At 42.4% G+C, this 27,626-nt stretch overlaps 1 protein-coding gene across 2 annotated transcripts in view; it reads right to left on the bottom strand.

The window, feature by feature from the left end:
• The window catches only part of ZNF516 (zinc finger protein 516), a 101,978-nt gene that overhangs the window by 14,257 nt on the left and 60,095 nt on the right, over nucleotides 1-27,626 (bottom strand). For both annotated transcript variants that reach the window (XM_035550558.2, XM_035550559.2), the window contains exon 3: nucleotides 1,619-3,106. In XM_035550558.2, the coding sequence (XP_035406451.1) occupies nucleotides 1,619-3,106 (1,488 nt within the window). The remainder of the gene's footprint in view (nucleotides 1-1,618; nucleotides 3,107-27,626) is intronic.

Genomic DNA, 27,626 nt, shown 5'->3' with positions numbered 1-27,626 from the left:
GAGATTTCAAAGCAGAGATAGGCACTAAATAACTTCCAGTTAAAGTGTCTCTGGAAATCACTGCCCAGCAAAAACATTTTGGCAATAAAATCCCTATTTAAAAAACAAAACAAAACAAAACAAAACAAACAACAAAAAAAAACAGGTAAATGGAGACCTCTTTGGAAATCCTGCCCTTATTTTATTGTGCCCCAGTGTTCCACATGGGTTTCATGATAGTTTCAATAAGCTTCATGATAGTTACAATAATTACACAGCCTCTAACCACCTGCTGAATGATCAATAGTAATAAAAGTCATCTCTTATGCAGCATTACAGTTTACCTGATTAAAAGCAACAACAGAGGCTGAAAGGTACACCTCATGAGCTATTTCAGACAGATTTTGCCTCTGTCTTCTCCAACAGACCTTCCACAAAGACCTGACTGAACATCATGGCTCCTTTCATGCCTCACAGCTGCCAGAGCAGTCAACTTGCATACACCTTCTGGGACCTAGACCACAACTTAAGACCGCTGGCTTCTGAATGTCCTGTCATCCCCCTTACAAAGTGGGGTCACAGGCTCCATTTCACACACTTCTTTGATGAAACAGAGAGCATTATGTCAGGTGAGCATATAATTTCCAGCTATTTCCAGTTGTAGGAGTAAAGGTGAGAAACAAGTACTTTTTGTATGTGAAAGTCAGTTCTTGCACAGCTTCTACTAACAGAAGTGCTTAAAAAATTGAATGGTTTACAAAGGGCAAAAGCAGGGACTGTGGTTCCCGTTCTCCACCCCCACACACCCACCTCAAGAGTAATAAATCAGTGTGATTTTCAGTTTCCACTGAGGCAAACTAATTTTGGCAGATAGTCAGAAGAGTATGGTTTCAAATGCAAATGCACAGGTTTTTTATCCTCTTCCTCCCCCCCCCAGCCTTTTTTTTTTTAAATGTGGCAGTACTTTTTTAGTCCTTAAACTTTAAACTCGTTATTTGAACAGCAGCCTTTCCAGCTTATGTGAATTAGCAGACACATATTCAGCTATACCTCTTTTTAATTATAAACTAACAAATAGATCAAAAGAATCGTTTGAAAAATACTATAGTATTTTTTGATATGGACAAGGAGATCTTTAGACTTTTGTCAAGAAAGACAAAGGACACTGACAAGTGATTACCCCTCTGTTGTTGGAAGACTTGCTTGCAGAAAAAATTGAACAAAACCTCCAAAATAACATCACAGATAAGCCCCAGAGGATGTTTATTTTGCCCGAAGCAAAAAGATTATGATGTTTGCCAGCACCAGCATATCAGTGGGATCATAGTGTGACAGCACATCTGTGTAACTCTAGCCTGCTTGAAGGGAGGGGACGAAGCAACAGGAATACTCCAGGTGGAACCAACTACATTTAACCTGTGACAGAAATGTCACACAGTGCATGAGGGGGGATGCTGCAATGTTAAACATCGGTAAACAAGTCTATTCAAGCCTATCCAGAAATGATAGAACAATGAATTTATAATCCCAACAGCTAAAAGGAGAAGGAGGAAACTGCAAAACAACGCGCTGTGGCTCAAAATGAAGAAGGAGCAAGCAAGCCACGTCCCCAGCTGTGGAAGGGCTTATGAAATCTTACCCGCATGATCCAGGACAGGGCTGTTGGCACCACAGGTTTGGTACAACGAAGCGAGGTCCTTTGGAATGTATGTTTTAAAGATATTTAAAATGTCCAAACGTTTCTCATGCCCGTCTGATCCCGGATCCTGTTTGCTGGAGTGTAAAGCCGAAGAAATTCCTGCTGCGCTAGGCTGGGGCTGCATCAGTGGACTTGCTCGTGCCACAGCTGTGCAGTTTGCCAATGTCCTCATCTCATTACCAGCCTTTATGTGAGACTCCCTCTGAGGCACCGATGGCTCTTCGTGTTTAGTGTACTGCTCGCTTTTGCACAGGGGATGATACTGTGGTGGTGGGTTGAATTTGGCCTTCACGGAATCAGATGCACAGTGCTTACCTGAAGGGACAAAACCAGTACTTCCTTGGGGGACCACATACTTTTCCACCTGTTTACTGTTGCTGGACTGCGTGCTAGGCCTGGATATGACTGTCTGAGTAGGCGTTACACTTCTGCTATATGCTCCCATTTGCATAAGTTTGGAATTTGCTTCATATTTATTTTTCAGCGGAGGCGGTTGTGCTGCTATGCTGTATTGCTCCTGGGAATGGTTTAATTTGGGCTGTCTGTACCCATCAAGACCTGATAAGCGTGGACCACAGTGGCCAAACGCATGGCTGTCCTTTGACTGATGCACACTCCCAGACTTAGCAGTCATCCCAACAGGAAGAGAGCTGCTTTTGGACCCTGGCAATGCACTTGGCACTTGAGTGCGTGTAAATCTGGCAACGGGCAAAGGCTGGCATTCCTTACCCCCGAGAACGGGAGGGGGGCCGGTACGCCCACTCCTTGCCAGAAAAACCAGGTTGTTTTTAATACTCTTGAATCCATTCTGTTGAACCCAAGGGGGGACCATCGAGTTACAGCTGACTTTGTGCAAAACTCTTTTGTGCATCCACAGGACTTCAGGGTAGTAGGTCTTGTGACTGCAGAAAGGACATGGGTAGATAATTAAAGCAGCCTGCAAGGATGTATTCAAATTTTTATTGCATGAATTATCCCTTGTTGATTTTTCACTCAAATCAAGTGGAACTGCCTCGTGAGCTTCTGCACCTTTTTCTGTTAGAGGATGATCCCTGTGTAAGTCTAGCAAATTTTCTCTAGAGCGACTAGCTTGCACTTCAAGTGACGTTTTCAAGTCCATGACCGTGTTTGAAGATGTCTGGCCCACACCCGAAACAAAGCCAGCAAAGTGACTGGAGCAAGAAAGCCCTTGGCTGTGGTGAAATGCTGGCATCTTTATGTCCACAGAACCTTTCAGATCGTGGTATTTCGAAAAGGGCTCCTTGATGACACTCTCCAGTGCTGACACCAAAGCTGGAATCTCTGGCTTAGATTCATTGGTCTCGTTTTCTCTGGTGTTGCGGCTTCCCAGCTTCGGAATTTCCTCCAACTGAGATGTTACCATAGGGGTTTCCTCTTCAGAAAAATTGCAGTGGTATGGCTTTTCATCTGAATGGGACAAACAAAAAATGTAATTGTCCTTTTGTGTAAAAAGAAGCACAACAGACGAAACAACATTAGATAATACAGTATAATAGATGGAAAAAAAGGCAAACTTTGGTATTAGTATTGTAATGACATACTACAAACTAAATGTACTGTATAAGCAAGAAAATCATGGAATAAGACACAACAGTTCAATTTATTTTTAAAGATCACTGTAAAGTCTGGATAAACTCTCAAATGTTCATAACATTTTGAAGAAAGAACAATTCAATAATATACCCATGTTAAAATTCTGGGACTGTGAGAAAGATAAACAAATATGCAGCCATTTAATGCTTTAACAAAAGCAAAGATAATGGAGCCAGATAAGACTGACCTAGTTAAAGGTCTGTCAGCGTTTCCATTACAAGCCCCTTTTTTTTCCAAAGGGTTTATAACTCAGCAATAAAAATTGGCTCCACACTGAAACCAAGCATATAAGCAGATACAGCATACAGAATAAATTGCTCACTTAAGAAAGACTTTTGCAGTGGCCCAATATAAAAGATGAGTTATGAAGAACGTAAATTTTGAATTTTTTGTCCGTTAGTTTAAAGCAGATACATTTTTATTTTAACATACATTTATGTTTGAGTCAAACTTTAGGTAAATTTTATGACTGCTCAGTCCACTGAGAGATAAGGAATTCAACATTTTCAGCCACTGAGATTACAGAATTCAAACCAGACTCTCAGTTCTTCCCAGTTTCTTCTTTGCTTCTCGGCTCTTCAGAGCAAATTTATCTAACACATGTCCTGGAAAGGGAACATACTGGGCAGTAATTAAAGCAGTTTAGGGGGGAACAGAAGAGTATGATTTGTTTTGCTCGGAGCACGCTACCTCCACCCGCTCTCACAACGCTCCTCTCTCAGAGCTGCTGATAAAGTCGTTGAATCCCTCCAAATCAGTTCATAAATCAATTCCAGAGAGATTTTCATCACAGCAGTAATGCTTACTTCACTGAATCCATTTAACATGTAACTGAATTGAATCATCTGACAAACTTTCAGTTTCAATTAACATGCAGTTAATGAGCCACTGCCAGGCAAGTGTAAGGAGCCTATGCTCCATCTAAAATGTCACCAGTCCAAAGCGATCACCATATCCGGAGGAGTGGTGAGAATGGGAAAGGAGTGAACTGCTCTATCGCTGCATATCCTCTCCCATCAACTCAGAAAAGGCAGTGCTTCAGAAAATCAAGTGCTGTTCCTTAGCAGGTTGCAGTGCCACAGGCATTTTTCTAAACAGCACAATGGAAGTACGGCTTCAGCTGGAGTCTCACTGCAAATAAAGTCCCTTTAACCTCGTCTTCAATTCAAGCCAAATAAATAAATAAATCGTAAGGTTTTGTTTAATTTGAGGTAATTAGGTTAAAAATAACCCACAGATTTGCAGTCCTGCAGGGCTGAGTGCTCACTCTGCTAAGATCATTTTCCTTTCAACCCCTCTAAGGGAATAAAGTCAGGAAAAAAAATACAAGGAGAAAAAAAAAAACATAACCCCCAAACTTGTTTTTCCTGTGTTACAGGGGGCAAAGCTTTGGGAAAGCACATGCCCAGCACTACTGGCTAAATTTACAGTTTGAAACAAAGACACTGCATGCAGCAGTGAAATCTGACACTGCACATCTGTGTTATTTTCAAAGCACATCTGTCAAAGCCCAAAATATTTGTGCTCTTAAATAAGATTTTAAGGCTTCCCTTTACGATCACAAGGAGCGGGTCCTTTGATCATCGTAGTAAATAATGAAGGAAAGCAAAAACAAATCATTCAATCGCGGCAGTAACTCCGTGGGGGCTGAACCAACCTCCTGGCTAAGCCAAGCCCAGCGCAGGGAGCAGGGGAGGTGGTGAGAACCCCCAGCCCCGCTCTCGGGCCTGGTCCCTGTGGCCACGATGACCGAGCCCTTCCACAGGGGCCAGCAGATCCTGGGGAGCTCTGCCTACTCCTGGCACCCTTTGGGTGTCCCTGGCTTCGTCAAAAACCCACAGAGACTGCCATTTCAGCCGAACTGACTGAGGCGAGCTGATGATGAGGTGGGGAGGCAGTTTGGTTTGGGCATGGACTTGAAAGGAGGAGGAGGAGGAGGAGGTGGAGGAGGAAGCAGCAGACAGAGCAACTGTGGGTATATAGCCTGGGAGATGGCTACAGTTCTTTTAGCCCCCTCGGGTTACTGCAGTCACCAAAGCAAAAGGTGGAAACTGCAGCACAGAATAAATGTGAAAACGCCGGGAGGCAGTGATGAGGTAACTCTGGGCACTGCCTGTAATCACCACAGCGCTGAAGTCAGATGCTGCCAGTGTAACGTATGAGAATTTGTAAGGTTATTACAAAACACGGCTCCTAACGCCTTGTAGTAGCTTCCTGCTCCATTCAGTTCCTCTGATGTCTTACACAAGCAGTACCAAACATACCAGGAATAATTTTAACAGCTTACTTCGGGAGCCTCAATAGCACTATTAATTGCTCAAGCTGCACTTCTAGCAATAAATAAAAATGAAAAATAAAAATACACACTAAACAAACACAGCCTTACCTGTCTTCCCTAAGCTCTGCACATACTTTCCACCTGCAGGCCAAATCACACTTTTCCCCAACAGCACAAACACAGCCTAAACTTCTCCCTAACCCCTTCCTGCCCTCCCCAGGACCCGACACCACAGACACCCATCAGGCCAAAAGGCTGCCCCTTTGTATCCCCCGTGCCCCTTTGTATCCCCCTGGTGTGCTGGGCAGCCCCAGCTGGATGCCAGCAGGCAGCAAAAGCCAGGGGGAGAAAGAGGATGCCAGGAAAGGGAAGAGGAGCCAGCACGCAACCCAGTGATATCGTCAGAGCCTTTTTAGAAAAATAGATTAAATTTATTTCTGCCTGCTCCCAGCCGCTTGCCCCAGCTGAAAAGGGGTACTATCAATCCTTTTAAATCACTGGTATAAAATATTGCTCTAACCAGTGCAGTGCAGGCATTACTGTCACCAGAAACTTTCGAGATTTTATTATGGCCAGGTCAAAGCAAAAAGCCATGAATGGGATGCCTTTTGCGTGATCTCCAGGGACTATAACTCACGTTCCCCATTGAAAGACTTCTTGGCAAAGCACTCTCTCACTGTCTTCCCTTCAGTCCCTGTCATCTTCTCATTTTTGTCTCAATTCCTTTGTTTCTTCCCCAAAACTGCAGTTTACCACTTATACTTGAGAGTGAGAAAGGTCCTTTTACCACAGCCCTTAAGTGTTACAGGTTTTGGATGTTGTAGACACCTGGCCAACAGTTGAAGCGGAGGAATTTCGTGAAGTGCTCAGGATGGAGCTGGCTTCTGATGCCACCTCATGCCTCCTGTTTGGACTTGGCTTCAGGTATCGGTGTTCTTAAATTAGATTTTAAGGCTTCTCTTTGGGATTTTTTGGACATAGCTTCAGAGACCCCAGGAAAGCAAAGCAGGACACAACACTCAACTATATGGGAAGCCCAGGTCTAGAAATACAAGAACACTTGGGGATTCAACCACTTCTTCAGAAATATATCTAACTGCTACCCCTTAGTCATGTACCTTACACAGGCAGATGAAAACAGCTCCCCTTCCCCACACGTAACCCCCTTCTCTCCTCCTCCCTCTCACATGCACAAACTCCACTTATTTCCTCCCAGCTCTGTTCTCCACAAAACCAAAATTCAGAACGGGCCGCACAGCTGTTTTAATTCATGAGGCTTCCTATAAAGTAAACCAGGCTACAAGCCTGAGGACAATGAAACCGTGATTTCTATTCAGAAGAGCAGAATTGTCGAGAAATCGGCCCCTTTTCTGGCTAGCATTGCAACACTAGGAGTTGAAGGGAAAGGAGCAGATGTGGTGTGTTTGATTTTCAGTAAACATTTGATAGTGATTTGCACTTTTGAATGCTCTGGCTTGATTTGAAAACTGACCGAAAATAAATTACGATAAAAGCAAAGGACAACATTGGAAGAAGGTGCAATATTGCAAAGATCTATATTAGCTCCTATTTCACTTGGTATTTTCCTTAATGATCCAAAAGAGACTCTAGACAGCATGCTAACTTAGGTCTCCAGGAAATATCTCATTTGGAGGAGCTGCAAAAATAATGGGGACAAGGAAGTAATGCACAGGGACTTGAAAAGAATAGAAACACAGTCTGAAAATAATCAAATTGGATTCATTCTGGGGAAGAAGAAAAAAAAAGGCAAGCTAAGACAAGTGAAGGGAAACGATCCAAAAACCCATGCAGTGGGAGGGCGAAATCTGGGAAGGAGCAATGCTGAATATAACAGATGTTACAGTAGACAAAAAGTTAAATATGAGTGTACTAGGTGAGGTTCTTCAGCTTAGCTTTCACAAATAAAAGCATGTTATTAAAAAAAAAAAAAAAAAAGAAGCTAAAACTACTCCTCTAAAAAAGAGGCACAATGGCCATACCAGTTGCATCATTATATATGCATTAAATATAATATAAACACCAGTCATGGGCAATATGCAAAAGCCTGCAATAAGTACCACACAATGACATGGCAGGGGAAAAAGGCAAAAAGCAGTTCTGCAGCACAGATTTGAGGCATTTTACCCTGTGAAAGGAAGGTCCAACAAAAATACACCACGCACCCAGAATATCAAGTATGGACAAGTTTGAAGGAGTTTCAAAGAATCGCGACAGAAAAGTTACTGACTACAAAATAAAGATGAAGAGTTAAACGTCTCCAGCCTCGCTGGCGGAAGACAGCAAGGTGACAGGCCAATGCCTGCAGGCTCCTGAGGAGTGCCAGGTTCCCAAAGAGAATTATGTCATCCTGAGCACTGGAGTGTATCACAACAATAAGATATAATCGCACACAGGAAAACTCACAATGAACAGAAAAAAAAAATCCCAATTATGTGTATGTGCAGCTTGTAGAATAAATGTCAAGGGAAGAGTGGAATGTGAAACTTACACAGACAAAACGCTGCTTATGCATGATAAAATTCAATCCTTTTCATGGGGAGACAGAAAGCATGACTTACTCCTGCCCTTCACTCTACCCACACAGCAACCCCGAACTTCTCGTAAGCTAAATCCACATACTACAGCTGCATTGTAGACGCATGCCAAACCCAGCCTTTTCATACTAAATCCCTACGTGCTTAGCCAAGGAAAGGACTTGTGAAAAATTCACTGGTCAGCCTCTGATCCTGTTTAAGTCGGTTGATCCTCCAAGCGTGGGTTGGGCTGTTCAGAGAGACCTGTTATCTGTTTTGCAGAGGATGATTTGTCTTACGCTGATGATGCCGTCTCTTCAAGTTCATGTCCTCTACACACTATGCGTCACCTCCTCCGCTTTCTGCCCCAGCTGCATCACACAGCAGAACCCCAACGTGATGCTAAATAGGTTGCGAGGCAAGAGACAACTCCTGGATATCTCTCAGGTTTCCCTACAGCACAAGGCCACTTGCTGGAATGAGATACTGGGAAGAAAAAGTTATTTTGCTTTGATATGAGAGCCAGCTTCTCACCTGCAAAGCTCAACTAGCTTTATATGTTGTTAGACGTTTTTAGATGCAGCTGCAACAGCTCCTCAGTAATTCACAAAAACAGATGAACACGGTTAGATTGGAATACTCAATACTGTATGACAGGGCATGCTTGCAGATAAGAGGGTAATAGTGAAGGGAAGAAAGCACATGATCAGCTAATATCCCTGCTTCCTCTTGAACTAATTTTAGAACAACAGGGAGTGTTTTTGGCTAAGGTTTGAGGTTTTCAACAAGGCATAAACCCAACATAACTCTTGAGATTCAGATGTTGACCAGTAGAGGTGGTTTATCAGTCTGCTAACTCACCTCACCCCGCAGTGATTTCACTGCAGTTATGCCGGGGGGAAAGTGGAGTAACGCAGCCCTGAACCAGAGCCCAGCAGCACACAGAAGAAACAAGTCCCAGACTCTCCAAGAAGTCCTGAGTTTCCCAGTCATCTGGTCACAAATGAGAAGTTTGTTTCTGTTTAATAGTACGCTGTTTCTCCTTATTGCTCTTCAGCAGTTTTCTTTTCTTTTTGTGGCTAGATGTTGTGGACTTACTTTTCCCTTTCTGATCTATTAGTGTGTGTTTGTAACAGCTTATACATCCTTAGCAAATGAACCCAGATAATGGGAATGCCTGATTTCTCTTGATAATGAGATACCATTTTTAGCATACTGATCAGACTAGCTGCCCTTTGTTTTAGCTTGTGTTCATGGTCTCTGTTTCTCCCTTCACCTACCTAAATCTTAAGAGTTCCTAAAATGAACTCTCATTTATTTTTTAATCACATGGCCAACAATTTCAGGACAAGGACGCATGATGGTGACTGCCAACTTTCAACCAAATACTTCCTAAAGATGGATGTAGATGACAAAAAAGCATCATCTCACAAGTACAGAGAGAAGAACTGCAGTTTTGTATTACTGGTTTGGGGAGTGGGGCCAGGGAGGGGAAATTATTATGTGAGCAAGGCAATTTTAAGCCTTTAGGAACCTTACAGTAACATTTTTTTTTTCTTTTCACTCTTTTGTTCCCAAGCAGCACTATCATGGTTTCCATATTGTGTAAATGACTAACACTTGGAGCCCTAAACTCAACATGTATTATAACTGTTATGTTCCTTGCACATTTGTTTTCAGGCTTCCCTGTTCCTTCTCTGTTCCAGGAACAACAGCTTTTGGAGTTATTCCGAAGGCCAGCTTGTTTTATTTTACTATTTTTACACTCTACAGCTTCTAATTTTACCTGCATGTCACTTTTTATCCTCACTGTCCAACACCTAAAATATCACGCTGCCCGAGTTCTCCAGAAACCACGTCCCCAGCGTGCAAACAGCCAAAGGGCCCTTTATGCTGCTCACTTCTTCACAGCAGAACTGCGAGACATTCCACGAGATGAATGAGAAAAATGCCAGCCCAATCCGCCCCTCATAACACTCTTGATTCTCCATTTGACTAATCTCTCCTGCATTGTCTGGGAGGACACCTGCTGCTTGTGAAAACAAAACCCACTGAGCTCTTACAATCTGGGCAGCAGAAAACATGAATAGGCGACCATCAGACTAATTCAATAAAGTTTGTTCAGTCCCGGACTTCACATGTTGATTTTTTAGATTATTTTAGGTCGTTATTATTATTATCACTGATACTGACTGCATTAGTTTTGCATTTTGGAAAGAATGTGAAAGGTCACTGAGCTGATCAGAAAAATAACACAAAAATTTTAGTTGATTAAATTTGAAACTTAACCTTTTAATATGAGTGAAATCTGAGTCTGAGAACAGTTACGGTAAAGCACACAAAAGACCCCTTCTACGAGGTATTCCCTAGCTCAGTAAAATTACAAATTCCTTTGCACAGCAGAAATGCTTTAGAGTTATGTCACACTTCAAGGATCAGGTTTTTTTTTTTTTCCTTTTCTTTTTTAAAGGGGCTTGAAACCATCTTCCATCCACACAGCTACAGATGCAAATGTCAGCAGGTTTACTGCAACTTCAAGCACTATCAGAGAATATGCACCAACAAAGTAACTGAGGAATTAAATGGGAAAGGGTATCAGGTCCAAAGGTTGTCTGCAGCAGATGTTGTTAGGTACTGGAGGCACCAAAAAAAAAAAAAAAGCATGAAAGTTTACAGTGAACTTTTTCTTTCCAGCTACTTGTATACAATTTTTCATCAAAGAATATTTGGCTCTGTTATATAGGGTACTGATGCTACAAACCTTTCAAAGGCCAACTGATTGCAAGAGCAGCTCCATGTGCAAATTACTCCACTTTTCCTTTGCATAATATCTTCCTATCACCCTCAGCTTCACACAGGTGCTCATCCAGCGCTACAAGCTTTGTGCTGAAGCCCAAACACAAACTCTCTTCTAGCACCAGGTACTTTGGGACCTCTCCCTGGTATCGGCCTCCCAAGGATCAACACGGGCTTTTATCTGAGGGTGAGGGAGAGAAAGCATCTGCAGTAGAGTGTATAGTGAAATAAAAGGGGGTGTATAGTGAAATAAAAATAAAAGTGTATAGTGAAATAAAAAGCCCAGCAGTAAGGGAGAAGTCCCACTAAACAACCTGTATGTACCTGCAGGCAAAGCTGCAGCCCTTGTTATCAGAGTATTTCCAAGTGCCTTTTTCACCCTTCATCCACACCAGCTTGACATAGGGGTAGTTTACACTTCAGAAGAAAGCCTGTCCTTTAAATGCAGAGCCATGGGGAGGCTTCAAAGAGCTGCCAAGCCTCACACAGCAAGGCTGCAACTCACATCACTGCTGCATCCTTCTCACATCCCCAGCAGAGCCCCGGGACATGCCGTGCGTGTGTGGCCACCTCGACTGTCACCAGGGGCAGGAATACAGTAGGGGGGCTGGCATTGTGCTGCTGGTACCACCTGCAAGCCCCTGAGCAGGGCACTGTGCCCCATGGCCCCGCTTTGTCCTGCGAGCACCAGGTGTATCTCATCTCCTCATCACCCATCAGGCCGCTGCAGCTACAGCCAGGCAAAGCACGGCGCTGGGAAATTGAAGTGAATGGTCCATGTTGCACAAAGCCTTCTCACCGCTGCCTCCATGCCACAAACCTTCAAACTGGCTTTTCTCCTTGGAGGAAACTTCGTACACAAGTACACACACTCTACAGGTACCTTAAAGGAGGCTGTAGCGAGGTGGGGGTTGGTCTGTTCTCCCACGTGCCTGGTGACAGGACGAGGGGGCATGGGCTAAAGTTACACCAGGGGAGGTTTAGGTTGCATATTAGGAAGAACTTCTTTACTGAAAGGGTTGTTAGGCATTGGAATGGGCTGCCCAGGGAAGCGGTTCAGTCACCATCCCTGGAGGTCTTTAAAAGACGTTTAGACGTAGAGCTTAGTGATATGGCTTAGTGGAGGACTTGTTAGTGTTAGGTCAGAGGTTGGACTCTGTGATCTTGGAGGTCTCTTCCAACCTAGACGATTCTGTGATTCAGTCCCACTTGCAGAAGGGCAAACCAGGGATTGAACCTGAGTGATAGCACCACAAGGGTTTAATAAGTACAGGTACCTTCACAGTCATTTCACCTGGATCTTGAGGGGGTGGTAAGCACTTATCTACACATTTTGAGTAAAAGAGAGAGAGAGAAATGAATACTTACACAGCACCAGTGCAAAACACTTGCAGGGACAGCATGCCAAAAATGAAAACTACAATTTGGCATTGCCTTACATGTTGCTGATCATAATGTACTTAAAGAAAATTATGGGATATAAAACCCTTGGAATGCTCTGCAAAATTAGGAAGTGATTAGGCCAGATGATACCAATTTGACTGTAACAGAGCTTTGTCGTAATTCCAGGCTTAATAGCAACGCTGTATGAACTGGTCCAAAACCTAAATGCAGTACTTCCAGGGCGCACTGTAGCTGCTGGGCATTTCATTGTGTGTGGCCCTGCTTGTTAACTTTGGTGCAGGTAGAAGGGGGAAGAAAAAAGGGCATAAGACTATTAACACAGCAGGATACATAATTAAATTTGAGAGGGTTAGATTTGTGTGGGGGTGTTGTTTTTTTATTATTATGCACAGAAAGAAGCCCAAATGGCTTTGATGCAAAAAAACTACTTGCAGAGGAGATGGAAAATTATGACTCAGATTTTTTTTTTCTTTTTTAAGCAAGTGGCAGCCTGCCTGTACAGCCACTCCAAACACGGAACGACACAGCTGTAAATCTTTCTCGAGATTTTCCCTTTCGTTCCAACAGTCAGACATGCCACAATGTCTGCTCCAGAGCGTCTTCTTGACCACCACCTGTTCCTCTTCCTTCAAGTGTATTAAGGAAAAAGGCTTTCCAGGCCAGGACTGTGGGCTGGCAGCTACACCATACAGCTTAACATTCCTCAGCCAATATTTCATTTCTCCTATCATTTGTTAAGCATGGCTAACATATTGCCATACATCATAAAACTCGTTACTAGAGCTGCTCAGTCTAAAAGCAGAGGGTACAGCTGTGCTGCAGGCCAGCCTTCTGCAGAAGTACCTCAGCTGCAGCCAACAAGCCCAATGTGGTAACAGAGGTAGCACAGCTATGGAAACACAGAGCTCCTTCTGCATGAGCTAACTTACCTTGTTTCTCATACTCACGGCCATGCTACCATGCTGGTTCCTATGTTCACCGACTTAAAGGCAGTCAGGGATCTCTACTCTGCACGTCAGTCATGTCAAATGCAGAGGAAAAAGGACTTAGGAGCCAGACTGCTGGAGCCAGGCTTTCCCCACCACCGCGGGGGGAACGACATGGCAGGGCAGGCGAGCGTGGGACACAGTTTCCTCCAGTGAGGCTCAGCAGCAGGAAGGCTCCAAGCTATTGATGGATCAATCAAAAGTTGTTTTTAACAGTTCTGCTGTGGATGAACCAAGGGAACCAGAGCAACCAGGGATGACGTGGCTGCAGCCACAAGGGCAGCCAATGATGTACATATGGACTGCAGCGACTGCAACACCCTTCACTGGGAACGGGGTTCAAGCCACCAAACGTGTCATACACGTGCCATAAAACCCGCGGCTTTGTGCCAAAGGCCTTGAAAACAGGCTCGAGGCCCTGCCTGCTGGACCCAGCTGCCTCTGCTGAGCCTCCACCACACCAATGGTGGCATTTGCTCCAGTTGACCTCATATGGCAGCGATATTCACAGTCTGGTTAATTGCTAGGTAAGTAGCATTTCGTTTCCCTTTCCCTTTCTATCCAGTATCCTCCCTTGCTCTTTTGTGCGGGAACAGAGGAAATGGTCACAATAACTATGGGAGGCATTTCCAACAAAGTAAATGGCCTTTCAGAACAGGCTTGAAACAACTCTGTGACAGCCTTGCAGAGATCACTAAAGACATCAGTCATTTACTGGCAACTTCCATAATCCCCCTGAAGAGCTAATAGACAAAGAACCCTGCAACCTACCACCACGAACAAGAACGCAGAAAAGGCACTTGTTTGCGGCTGAACAGTGCTCTTAAAGGAATTTGGGGTTTTAATTTTTTGCTGGCACTTTTTCTTTTATACCGAGAGGTAAATTTTAGAGCTCACTGGAGCACCAAAATCCTTAGCTGACTTAAATTCTTGCTTTTTAAAGTATTTGTAATTTGCAAAATGAGTAATAAAACATATTTCTCAAGATGTAATCTAAAAGATGCAAGAAATTCCAGCATCTATTCATCTCTGCTGTGTAGGCTTCCCATTTTAAGAAAGAGGAAGCCCTCTGTTTGGGGAGGAAGTCAGATGAGAGTCATCCCACGGTGCATAATGTAGATCAGAAAGGTCAGGAGACAAGGGGATGTCTCAAAGATGTATTGAAAAAAAAGAACTGTCTGTAAATGTGTTTTATTCAATCTTTCAAATAATAGAAACATTGTTATGGTAAAGGAGGAAGGGGTGAGAAATCAAATCTATTAGAAAAAAAGGAATAGCAACACATCGCATTTAAAATAAGCTTCATAGACAACTAGCTAGTAATTCTGCACCTGTGAGTCATGATTATTTATAACATACTCTCATTTTAATAAATAAAGGATTGTGTTAAAATGCTAAAATGTTAAATACTAGAATTAACTATTGCATATAGTGCATAGGAAGCTTCCCAACTTTTCCAATTAGTACCAAGGCTTACGCTTCAAATGCAGAAGCAAAAGAAATGCTGAAAAACACTGCCACAGGCTGGCTTAATTTGGAATTTCTCCTTCTCAAAAGGATTAGGAAAAGGCACACACATACACACAACCAGAAGGGCTGGAAAGTACTTCAGCTTTCCTACCTCTTCCCAGCCCTTGTGCTGTTACGTACGTTACAAGAGAGCAGGAAAGTACATTCGAGGGCAATTTGCAATCTTGGTTTGATTGAAAAAGAGCTTCTTCATGAGCATCTGCAGCAGCCAGCAAACACCATTTTGGGTGAGAGGCCTTGTTAACCTCACTGCTGCCTTTCGCCTCCATATTGAGAGCAAGCCCATACAAAGCAGCATGAAAAATCCCTGTGCCTGCCTCAGGATTAACAAAAGGAGATTTTAAAATTTTCATCATCAGCTACTGAAATGAGGTGTCCTTAAATAGAAAGACACTTGCCATCTCAGTGCAAAACCCTTTTCCTCTGACTTGAAAAACTGGAGCGATGCAGGAACATCCCACCAAGAACAGGGAAAAAGATGCATTGTTTCTTGTGTGAGAGCTGGGGTCTGGTATATTTTTGCAGAAGCAGTACTGACACCTTTCCTCCTGAGGAGCTTCGGTGTTAATTATTCCCCTGTGTTCAGGTCTTAACAGGGAACTGATTTTTTTTGAACTTCAGGAGGGCCATCTGCTCTCCCAGCAGCACACGGTGGGTCAGAGGAACTCCAGCAGGGTTAACCAGTGTACTGGGGAGGGTTGAGGGGAACAGGGGTAACCAAACCACCTCCCAGCCCCAATGCCTGAGAGGGGTATCAGCCGCAGGCTTTGTTGTTACACACATAACTCCACCAAAAAAAAGGATTAAGTTACCAAAAAAGAGCTCCTCAGATCACCCACATCACTTACGTACCATTTATTCATATCCTCCTATTACAAAAGATGAGACACTCCCTATCCCAGCCCTCTGACTCCTTAGAACTGCTTCCAGTCAACAGAAATAAAACTCTCCCGAAGAATAGTGGGCTTAAGAAACACATCTGGTTAATTCAGATTCTCAAATAGCAGAAAACCATACTGAGAAACAGCTGTTTGTTCAGCCAGGTATTTCCAAAAAGAGAGGTAAACAATTGCACAGCTACCCCCCCCCCCAACATCACACCAAGAAATACCACCATAATCACTGAAGCATAGACAGAGTTTAAACAGATGTCAGAAAAATGAAGTGTTTGGCAAATCCTCCTCAGAGTCATTCACTAAGATATATTTAATCCATGAGTTAGTTCAGCTGCTACGCACAAGGTTCAGGTGGTTAACTGTGCCTTTGTGGCACAGACGTCGCATCAAACTGACTTCAGATTTCATTTCCTGAGTCAAAAGAGGAAAATAGCAACTCAAAGCAGTCACAAGAGAGGTGGTGTGGTTAATGGCATTACCTACCCACACCAAATAAGACGCACAGTTAAATCATTACAACTCTGGTGGACTTCACCTTGGTGCGCTCCCTCTGCATGAAGTTAAAATGCTGCACTATGTGTTTTTCTTTATTTGCAGCACCTTACATTTCACAAACATACTACCGTAGCTTCTGTGTCCCGAAGAGCACAGCTAAACAGGACTTTTATATTCAAAGGAAAAAGGAGAGAAAAAAAAAAAAAAAAGTAGCGTTGTCAGTGACATTCCAGGGCCCGGCCGCCGCATGGTGGCGCCGCCGCCCAGCGGATGAGCCCCGCCGCCGCCTCGGCGCGGCCTAGCGCTGAGGCCTTTACAGTAACGTGCTGTTTGTTGTGTGTTGGGCTTCGGCCTTCTGCTCCAAAACAGTACCAAGCAGCACCAAAAGGAGCCCAAACAAAACAAAACACGGGTGACAGCAGCACTCCTGCAACATGTCCACCACCCCCTCCTCACTGCTAACCCAGTGCCTGAGGAGATCTGCCACCAAAACACAGCTTGGTGACCCGAGGCACCACGAGCTGCCCATGATCTCCATTGGGTCCTCTGCCCAGAAAACAACTCGAAGCAAGCATAACAAGGAATAAAACAAGCATAAAAAGGGATTTATCCCACAGAAGCATCCCCCAGGGACAACACTGCCCCACAAGGTGCAGCTCTCAGCAAGGTTCCTCCCCACCACACCTTCTGCTTAGGGCAGCACCACCTCCATGCAGAGGTTGAGCTACATGGACAGAGGTAGCTGGACTAGGGATATGTGTGTAGCACCTGCAGACAGGTGATATGGAAGTTCCTCACTCTCCCAAAATGGGAGAGAGCAGCTGGACCGAGAGCAGGCAGCCAACAGCTCTGAGAGCTTCCCATGACACCTTCCACCAACCAACAACTTGGGAAAATCATCCTCTCTCTACCCTGAGGAAGTCTCTGAACAGAGCTTCCCTGCTGTCCATTGACAATACATATCTTTATATCTCTGCGTCATGGGACTCAAGTCATTTAATGATAAAGTGTGTGTCACTGTGGGGTGGAGGTTGTGCATCTCCATACTTCAAACCAGCAGAAGATGATGCTTCTGTGTGGCTACAGAAGACAGCGGTATTCCGACATGTTCAACAATGATAAGCAAAACTCACCCTGGGTGAACATGAATGCAACCACCACAAGCACAAAAAGTATAAAAGCCTTCTTGTAGATGAAGACATGTCTGGTCGAGTGACTTGGGGTGTGATTAAAGAAACAATAAGGACAGGAAATACAGAGCCTTGATGGTTTTTCTTACATAATATGCTATATTATACTGTCCCCCCTCTCCTCCCCCTTTTTAAAAAATAAACTACAACTCCCTTGAAATAAATAACCATAATAGACTAATACAAGTTACTTTAATAAGAAACAACATTCACAAAAAAAAAAAAAACTCATATACAGAGGTTTTGACTTTTGTCCATTGCTCCTGCTACATAGAAGGATCTCAGTCAAAACAGGCTGAAGTTTGTGCAGTCAGCAGCAGAATGAGGTAATGCCAATCTGTATCTCTCTTTTCAGAGTCAGTCTTGATGTATGGTAATCAGCCCACGTGCATCTCTCTGCATGAAAGTATCGCCTGAACTTTTCTATCAGACACTCAGGAAAATATAAAAGTGTGGGGGAAGAAAATATAAAGACCTCACAAGTGTAAAACTTTTGCCTGCAGAGAGCAATTGAAATTGAAAGAGCATTCTTACAGATTAAAAAGGTAAAAGTGCTGTAAGAGGGGGAGAAGCTTCACTTACAAACAATTAACAGGGAAGTAAAACAACGAGCAGTAACGCATACAAGAAAACATATATATGAAAATAGCATCCAATATTCGCCACAAGGTCATTTCTGACTGCTGTTTTATAGTTAGATGAAGACAAGCTAAGATGCAGCAGCAACACATTATTAAATTGGAAATATTTGCAGAGGGCATGTAAAAAAAATCCTTCAATTTTTGCCAAAGCTAACAACGAAAAAATTACGCTTTTATGTTTGGTATTCAACTTCAAGTCTAAAACAAAGACCAGGAATAGAATAAATGGAGCCAACTCTTTATTCTCAGCAGAAATAAATAAATAAATAAAGGATTTAGGGAGCAGTTTCTGATTCAAAGTCCTAGGTTTGTTAATGCAATTAAGGATTTGGGGTAGTCTTTTTTTTTAAAAAAAAAAAATTTATTGCTTTAGCATTAAAGCATGCTTCATATGCTTTAATTAATACGGCATAGCTTTCAGACGAGTGAGTATATATCATTATATTCTGAAAACGTGGAAATGATACCTGTCGCTAGGCACCCAAGTGCACTTGGTACTTTGATTGGCATCTGTTTTCCATTTTAGCTTATTGAGGAATGAGAGCAAACCAAGCACTCTTCCTTAATGCTACACTCTGCATTTGAGTATTCAGGATCTGAGAAGAACAGTAGCAAATACTAAACATGCAGTTTAAGGATGTTTTATGAAAGTTTAACTTAAAAAAGAGGTGCTTCCGAGCTGAGTTCTTAAAAAAAAAAAAAAAAAAAAAAAAAAAAAAAAAAAAAAAAAAACTTTAAACATGTAGGTTTAATTTATTTAATAATTCTTTCATTATTTCAGAATGAATGTTTCCCTCAAAAAGTCAGAATATAAATGAGCACTAACCTTACAAGGGACTTTCCAAGGCTGTCTTACGTATTTGTTGATGAAATACAGACTTTCCCAAGGTCAATGTCTACAATTCACATGCACACACACTTTTTGTTTGTTTATTTGTGAGAGAGAGGGGGGGGGGGGGAGAGAGAGAGAGAGAGAGAGTCTTTAAAGCCTTCTTTTGTCTACTGTTAAAGAACTGTTAAAGATTCTACACTAAAAGTTACCTCTTTCCACCTTGTTTGGGGTTTGCAAGCAGGTTTTTCCTTGGGACTGCATCATTAGTACAGGCTCTGTATTTAATTGGTTGATATTTCAGACCATAACTGTGAAACCCACCCTCCACGGCAGCCATGCAGAATTCAGCACAAGTGCCTTCTGCAGACTACGAAGTTGAGTCAACCTTTGAATCTCTTTTGAGCTCCCATGAAAGGGCTTTCCTCTAATGATTTCCTGCCTTGTCATTCCTGTTTGAATTTTCCTAGCTATCTTTCTGTATTATCCAGCCTGTGGAAAAGCTAGTTACAGCTTGTTTTGCCTTAGTCAAAACCATAAAGGTGCCTTTTGGAGCTTTTGCCTCTACATCCTTCCACCACCTTGAGAATACATCCTTCTTGCTACTCAGCAATAATCTTTCTCAGTAATTTTGTCGTGCTCCACTCTCTGCTCCATAAGAAAAATGTATCACAGAGGACGGATGGTTTCGCAGTTAAAGGCATCCAAAGACATTCCAAGTTACAGTTTTCAGTTTTACCACATGCTTTTTTACCATAAATGACCACGAGATAGTTCTTCAGTCCCTCTGAGATTAAAGTCATCTGTACTCTAGAACAAGAGTACTCTTACACAGAAGTAAGAGCATCTCCTAACTCCAGCTAAGTTAGATTTGTCCTCTGTCTGACTAAACTCTCCACGTAGTCTCTAGCCTAAGTTCAGTTGTGGTTCCTTGTGCCCATCTGCCCTGGTCAGGACAGGAAACTTAAGTTGGTGCACTGCCAGTTTTCAAAGACGTAATGCAGTGAGAACAGCATTACTAATTGCAACTTCTCAGCAAATCCAAATCCAAATCTTCATTTACTACAACGGGGTATTTGGATCAGAGCCTGTAGACTGGTTATTCCTTCTTTCACTCAAGTTAACTCTTGCAGTGAAGCTCTAGGTAAGTACATAAGACAAAATAGTCCCAGTCATTATGAAAAAGAAGTTTAAAATAAACAGCACTTTACATGCCCATCGCCTTTCTCCTCCCCCCAACATCTCTCCACACCACTTTTCTTTTTTTTTTTTCCAACTTCTTCATTTTTTCAATGCTTTGTATTTGTGCTTATGGTAAGTAGAAAAACATCCTTTAGGCAATAACTCTTTCCTAAAAAAATTCAATCTCCCTCCACCTAAACATAAAATTCAGACTTCAATTAAACTGCCAGGAATTTAACGTAGCGGAATTTTACTGGTGCTTGCACCGTGCTAGATACTTTCTTGTTGCTTAGTGTTGGACATCAAAGTGAAGTAAAGTTTTATCCTGGAAATCTTCTCAGCAGAAACAAAGCAGTTAAAACTAAGGAGTACTTTTAACATTGTGGTAAAATAAAATCCCTTGTTTTCAAACAAGTCTAAAGTGCAAGTACCAGGTGAGCTCTTCTAAAAAAAAAAAAAAAAAACCCTCTGTATTGTTTACCTTAAAATTCATCGTTACTGCAGTGTTGCAGTCCTGTATTTACACTGAGCAGTGCCCTTAAAAATGGAGCTGAATTTTTTATGCATATCCTATTTCAGTTTGAAATTGATCTCCTAACTGTATTGGTCACAAGCTTAACCTGTAGTGTTAAGAATATAAAACTTTTTAAAAAAAAAAAAAAAAAAACAAAAAAAAACAGAAATTGTTTCTGTGTCATCTAATTATCCAGGTTACTATCTGAGTCATCTTGTTACTAGGTAGAAGAGAGAAAAACAACAAAGCAATACTTTGTGTAACAACATTGCTGAATCACAAGAAATTAATTATTTTCTGTGGAAAGCAGTGGTTTAAAAATTATAATATCACCCTTATAAAAACAGTATTTTTAAAAATGCATATTGGGATCTTAGACTCATTTTAAGGAGCTTTCATGAAATTGTTCTAACCTTCATTGCAAAAATAAATGTAATGTATCAGCATTAACTCAGTTAAAGTTGCTTCCAAATTACAGACTGACATGCTTAATAATTCAAGGAGATTTGTGAAGAGCGTGTCTATTTCTCTGCCAGTCTTCTCAACCCCAAATCCTTACTGGTTTTGTTTTCTGCATCCTGCAGTCTTTATGCAAGAGACGGCTGCACCCTCAAAATGGAGAGCCACCACTGAATAAGTCTCACCTCTCTTTCAAACAGCCTTGCAGGTTTTCCACTCCTCCAAACCTAGAAACACGCTATCAACAGCCTCTGCTACTGTGAGTGCTTTGTGGAGAGTTGGGTGCCAACCTGCCTCTTTTACCAAGCTCCTTCCCGCATCTAAGAGGATCTAAGAAATCCCTTATTTGGTGTGGTCTGTCCTCTAAGACATGGAGACTGGGGGGTGATAATGGGTCAATACAGTCTAAAGATAGATCAGCCTGCCCTAACAACTTAATAGCTTGTTACAGGGAGATGTAGCACTTCGTAAGGCAAACAACAACCCAGCTCCTGAGAGATGCTGGCTCCCAATTGCTGGGAGTGGCACCCCCCAGCTTGGCCAAACAAACAAGAAAAGAGAACCACAAATGGTGTGCATCATTTTACTACTGAGTGCTAAGCCAGGCTTAGAGCTGATGACATATCTGCATAGCCCAGATGCAAAACTCTCGTTTAGCAGGTGATGCTGGTCAGAGACGGAAAGGATAAATCACCTCTGCCTACTCAGCCACTGCGCTTGTACTCCAACAGGCTGGCCAGCGGTTTGCTGGAAACGGATGCCAGCTCCACCACATCTCCTCCTCATCAATTTAAAAGCTGTTGGTTGGTCTGACAGCTCTTGCCCTTTCCCTTGCTGAACTGCAGCACTGGATCATCTGCTTGGCAGACTGTCTTCACCCAGCCTTAACCTATGTGCCTACCGAGCACTGCCAAAGAGCCCTGACACCGCACTACAGCCTCAGGATACATGGTTTGGAAGAACGCAAAAGCTCGACCTGCTTAATTAGTTAATTCCTCAGAAGGAGTTCATTCCAGGGAACATCTGCTCTTCCAGGGAGCTAAGTTTTATTGGAAGAGGCAAAATAGTGCCAAATCCACAGTATCCATAGGACTGACATTTTTACATAAAACTCGCGTGACAGTTACAATAAAGGCCTTTGTCTTAAAACAATCTTGTCGTAGCCCATCAGCACAAGACCCCTGAGAAGCCCCACCTCTCCTGTCAGAGGCTGCTAAATCAGGACCCTTAATGCACGCCATTTTCAGATTAGTAAAATCTGCAAGTTTATATTTTGCAGGGAAAAAATGATAAAGGATAGGTTATTGCAGGCATATCTTAATTTATATATATATATGTATGTGTATATATATATATATATATAAGAAAAATGTTAGTACTGCTAGGACACTGCAGGGATTGGATTCCAATCCATTTCTACGTTAAAAAAAAAAAAAAAAAAGATAATTTGGGCCTGATAAGAAATAACCAAAATTGCTATGTTGCTTCCCCTGTGAGCAAAACAAGCCAGGAATAGAAACATATGAGCCACTGCCCCAAGTGCTACAATGGTACTTGGAGGTGCATCAGACTGTGCTGAGCGGCGAAGCATCTCTGAAGCACTATACCTTGGATTACAACTTATAATTCAGAAATCTCCCAGTGACCCCATTATCAGCATAGCATAGAGAAGCAGACTGGAACGTGTGTTAGGATGGCAATGACTATTCAGGGAGCTTTAATCAGAAGGAATTTAACTGAACAAACAGCCATGGCTCCCAGAGAAGGGCTGAGTACTTTCAAAAAAAAAAAAAAAAAAACTGAAAGTAGTTGACCGTATGCTTTAGAACAATAAGATAGAATTATTACACTAAAACCCTCTAATTAATGCATGCAACAGAAGCTGTGATTTTAAAACCCTAATCTCCCTGTCATTTCAGTTTTTAAGAAATAGTAAGAAGCACCCATCTGCTCAAGCTGCCACAGGAGGCCCAAAGTTCTGTTCTCACACCAGTTTTGCGCCGGATGTCTCAATAAATTTACTGCTTATTTACATCAGCCAAAATGGAGGAGAAAGCTGCTGATCTCGTAAGTTTGCCCTCCTGCAAAAATGACTAAAATGCATTTTGCTGTTACACACACCACTTTTTCCACCCCTAAGAGCAGGGGCTTGTCTCCCCCCTCCCCAAAAGAAAACCCATAGGGCATTTTGAAAATCCTGACAGATGTTTAATTACAGAGGCACTAGCAGGCATTATTTTGATAAGGTCAAACACAGAACAACTCTAGCTGATGACCAAATGGCTTAAGTGTCTGCTGTACTCCTAGCGAAGCAAAAACTTCGCTAATCCACATTTTGTTAATTCAAACACCTAATAATTCACATACAAGCAAAAAACTGCTTGTAGTGCAACACTTCTGAATAACCATTTAATAGCAGGAATCCGTAGTGCTATCTCATGTTACCAGGGGACATATTACAAAATACACCAAATAGCAGTCAGCACTGTGTTATGAAATATCAAACCAAACTCTTAGTCTCAACATCTAAGAACAAAGTACCTTTTGTAATGCATTTTTTCCCCCCCCGCACTTATTAATTCATGAAGTTCATTCATTTAAATAGGTCCTTTAGTCACTGATGTAAATGAACAGGGTTCCACAGTACGTCAGTGGGTTTTGTGGCAGGGACAGAATAGAGATGGCACTGCCTTCTCCGCTGTTATTTCCAGTTGCTTCTTAGAAATTTCTCACTGATTCCCTGGAAGTTCTCACGCTAGGTTCCAATTCAAAAGCTTTCTTTTATTCAGAAAGCTAGAAAATCCTATTTTGACTTATTAAAAAAAAAAAAAAAAGGCAGACAAAATACAGACACCTGGACGTGTGACTAAAATTTCTTGGATTTGACTCTGAATGAGGCAGGACCTGCCCCTTCTTTGCTGAGTCAAATTCAGTAGCAATTAGCCTTTATACATTATTCACCTTCACAGCTGAAAGCGAGGCATAGGCGCTTTGCAGTGTTTTTGCATTGTGTACTGAGCATGCACAAACATGCAATATTTTACTAACAGATTTAAGCATGCCTCAAAGCACATTGTTCTGACAGCGCCTGGGTCTCCGTCATCACTCTCATAACTATCAATGATTCTGGTTAATTTTACAATCGCAAGAGGTACAAGCCTCCATCTGGTTAGTCTACATATTACTGCGGAGCTGGAATCACACTGATCAACAAAATATGTTAGCCTGTAAGGCTCTGTTAAGGTGGACCGGTGAGTGGAGAACAGCCATTCTTTAAATTACACTGACGACCCACCACGACTACAGCAGCTTGCTGCAGAGAGGCGACTGGCACTGTAGAGCTCCCTGGTAAGGAAAGGCAGCCGGAGCAAAACTCAGGTGTTCCGGCTGAATTGCTCGGCCACACATCACGTTTAGTCTCCTGCATGTCTATGGTGTACACGGCAAAACCCCACCCCACATTTTTCCCTGGAAAAAAGGCAGAAGCTGAGGGAAGAGATTTCCTGGTTTAATGCCTATGACTGAAGAGACCTCGTAAAAGCACATGAGGCAGGGTTTCCAAATGCTTTTTGTTCCCCGCTTGTGCAAACACCAAGGGCAACAGCTCCCTCGCCCACAACAGAGAAGCAGCGTAGCTGTTACTACAACACAAGCCACCACCACGCCCGTCACCCGTCCCTCACAGAGAAGGATGCCTCACCAAGCAGGCGAGGATCAGACTTAGAGACCAGCCATAGTGTCACCGTGGGGTACCCCAAGCCAAGAGTCCCAAGGCCATATCCATGCCAGGAGCCAAAGTCAGACACCACAGGACCATCAGTATGGATGGAGATACCCTGACAAGGCTGCCATTTCTGTTGTTGCAGTCAAAACCTCCTCCCTCTACAGAAGACCAAGCTGAAGTGCCACCTGACTGACAGTTGTATCTGCACCAGGGATCCTTCCCACCAGACCTACACCAACCATAGGGTGACCACTCTGTAAAACCTAACAGACAATGCTGCTGGCAGGGCCTGCAATGCAGGCCACACCAAGGCCTCCTGTGAAAGAGGTGTTTCCTACTCATTCTCCAGCTGGGGTTTACTTTTGGCTCTTGCCATGGTCTGGGACTTTCCCCCCCTCACTTCTCTCTTCCTGTACAGGCCCCAGTGTTGATTCCTCCCAAGTCTGGCTGAATTTTACTCCTATCTTCTGAACACACCCTTTATGTGAACTCCTGGTGAACAGCATATTCAAACGCAGAAATAAGCGTATATCTGTACCTACAGCACATCCTCAAACCAATTAGTAAACACGCAAATCACTGTTTGTAAGCACTGTACTCCATAAGCAAAACAAATGCAAAACTGAGCATTTTCTAATTCTCGACTTCAGAAAACACTTCTCCAGTAGGACACAGAGTAAACAGATCTAAATGCACTTAAAACTTCTTATTCTGTAGTGCTGTATTTGCATCTAAGGCACAGCCTACGTAATGTGGGATTATACAATGAAACTCCCTTATGCATACCGGTAAGAAGCAAAACACCTCAACCCTTCAACTGTTTCAGTCCATTTTTTGTATTCATCTACCACAGAAACAGGCCATGAGCAAAAGAAAAGAACGCCTTTTTTCTCTGCTTTTGTTGAAGACAACTCCCCATAGATAACTCCTTGGCTGACACCATCAGCCATAGTAGAGGATCTCCCAACCATGTTTTATCTCATTTACCTAATATCGTTCTAAGTATGTAAAACAAGAATCCTGTTATGATCCTGCTGAAGTCACTGGTGAAAGAACTGCTAATCTCAAAGGAAGAAGAACTGGTCTGAAGAATATGAATAGATAAGTAAATTCAGAGCCTCTCTCAGCTCTGGACAGCTGCAGTTTTTAAAAACCCAGTGGCTCCATAGCATAAGCAGGTTATAAAACTCAGAAAAAGGAATTAATAAAAATGACCAAGGGTCACCCATAGTCTGTCAATCACTGTATCGTTTACAGTTCATACAACAGTAAAAAGGCATGAATGTTGTCAGTGCTGTACATTGGCTACTCTGAGATCTATCATGAATAATTGATAGAAGTTATCCATTTGAGTCCCAGCCTATTATTCAAAACTCTGAAACTGCCGTTCACCAACAGCAAAGAGCACTCCAGATGAAGGATGGAGGGGTACTATAGGGAACTATTTTCAACGATGCAAGCGGTGATGAGGTAATGAAGATTATCTGAAGACAAAAGCTGGATTTTTCTGAGACCCGAGGCACTACCCTGTGATACAGCAAACAGTGTTTCATGCACAGTTGACTGTCAAGAAAGAAATACACCAACTAAATCTGAACTTGAGGCTTCAGTCTTAAATCTCTTAAAAAGCTTGGTTGTTTGAGTTGAGGTCTGAAAAGTGCATTTGACTCACATTCCCTTACATATTTTTGCATTGAGCACCTAGTATGTGTCTTCCTGATAAAGTGACTTTGACCCACAGTCAAAGAATAAAAAGAGCCTTACCATCACGGGGCAATGTTTTGATGATACCTTTTAAATAGGTAATAAAAAGGAAGAGCTATATTTACAAACTAAAACGGATGCCCAAGGAACTAAAATGTGCAAAATGACATACACCATATGAAACCTGAAATAGCTGTTATCCAAGTAACTTACTCCACTGACGGCATTAATTCCAATGTAAGCAAATGGCAGGACACCTTTGAAACTAGAAGCAAGGTTCATATGCCAAATAGGAATCTGTTAACCACTAACATACCTATTAAGTTGCAAGATATGATAATTTACAGTTCACTGACTGCACTGAAAAATTACCATCTTGGGCTCTAAATACGTACTACAGGGTACAAAACAGCTCATATTTTCATCTCAGATTTAAGAAGGTCAAACTCACTGAGCCTTCTTTGTTTGCTTTATAATGTCAGAATAATCCTTTACTACAATGACCGCCTGAGACATTGAATGGGATTGTCTAAAAACAGCAGCTCTGTTTAATTCTTACAGCAGCAGCTAATCAGCGGTGTTCGAACAAGCCATGATGTAGTTACATCCTTTGACGAGCAACACCTGAAGCACCTTCCTTATCTTCATACATCCCAGAACACAGTAGAAATGTAACATTTTTTCCCATTAAATATGAAAGGCAGGTAGTAGAAAGAAAGATTCCTCCACAAATTCAGGGACATCAGAGCACCCTGCTCTTAATTCCCTTTGCTGAAACAAAGGCCCTGTCTAGACACCAGCCTTAAGGCTCTCTCTTTGCATATACGGGAGGGTAGAGTATATTGAAAGTGCAAGGATTGTCAAAAAACCTGTTTGGGCTTTAGCAAATTAGTATTATGTATTGTGTAGACAGAAAAATTTCCAAGTTCATGTCCAACAGAAGAAAAAAAAATAACACTCCAGTCCTTTTGAAAAACCTCAACCTTTCCATACCGATAGCCATCTTTCCAATTCAGCCTGTTAGGAAATCAGGCCTGAAGAATTCTTTGTTCAAATCTCCACTTTTTCGTAGCAGGAGACAAATTCTGTTTATTTTGATTGAGTTTTGGAACCTCCATACTTTGGTCTTTTGGATTTCCAAACTCTGTATCACTGGTATCATACTTGACTTC

Source organism: Cygnus atratus, chromosome 2 (assembly GCF_013377495.2).
Source record: "Cygnus atratus isolate AKBS03 ecotype Queensland, Australia chromosome 2, CAtr_DNAZoo_HiC_assembly, whole genome shotgun sequence".
NCBI classification, from domain to species: domain Eukaryota; kingdom Metazoa; phylum Chordata; class Aves; order Anseriformes; family Anatidae; genus Cygnus; species Cygnus atratus.
Note: the sequence above shows the minus strand (reverse complement) of the source record. Positions and strands in the feature narration are given on the sequence as shown.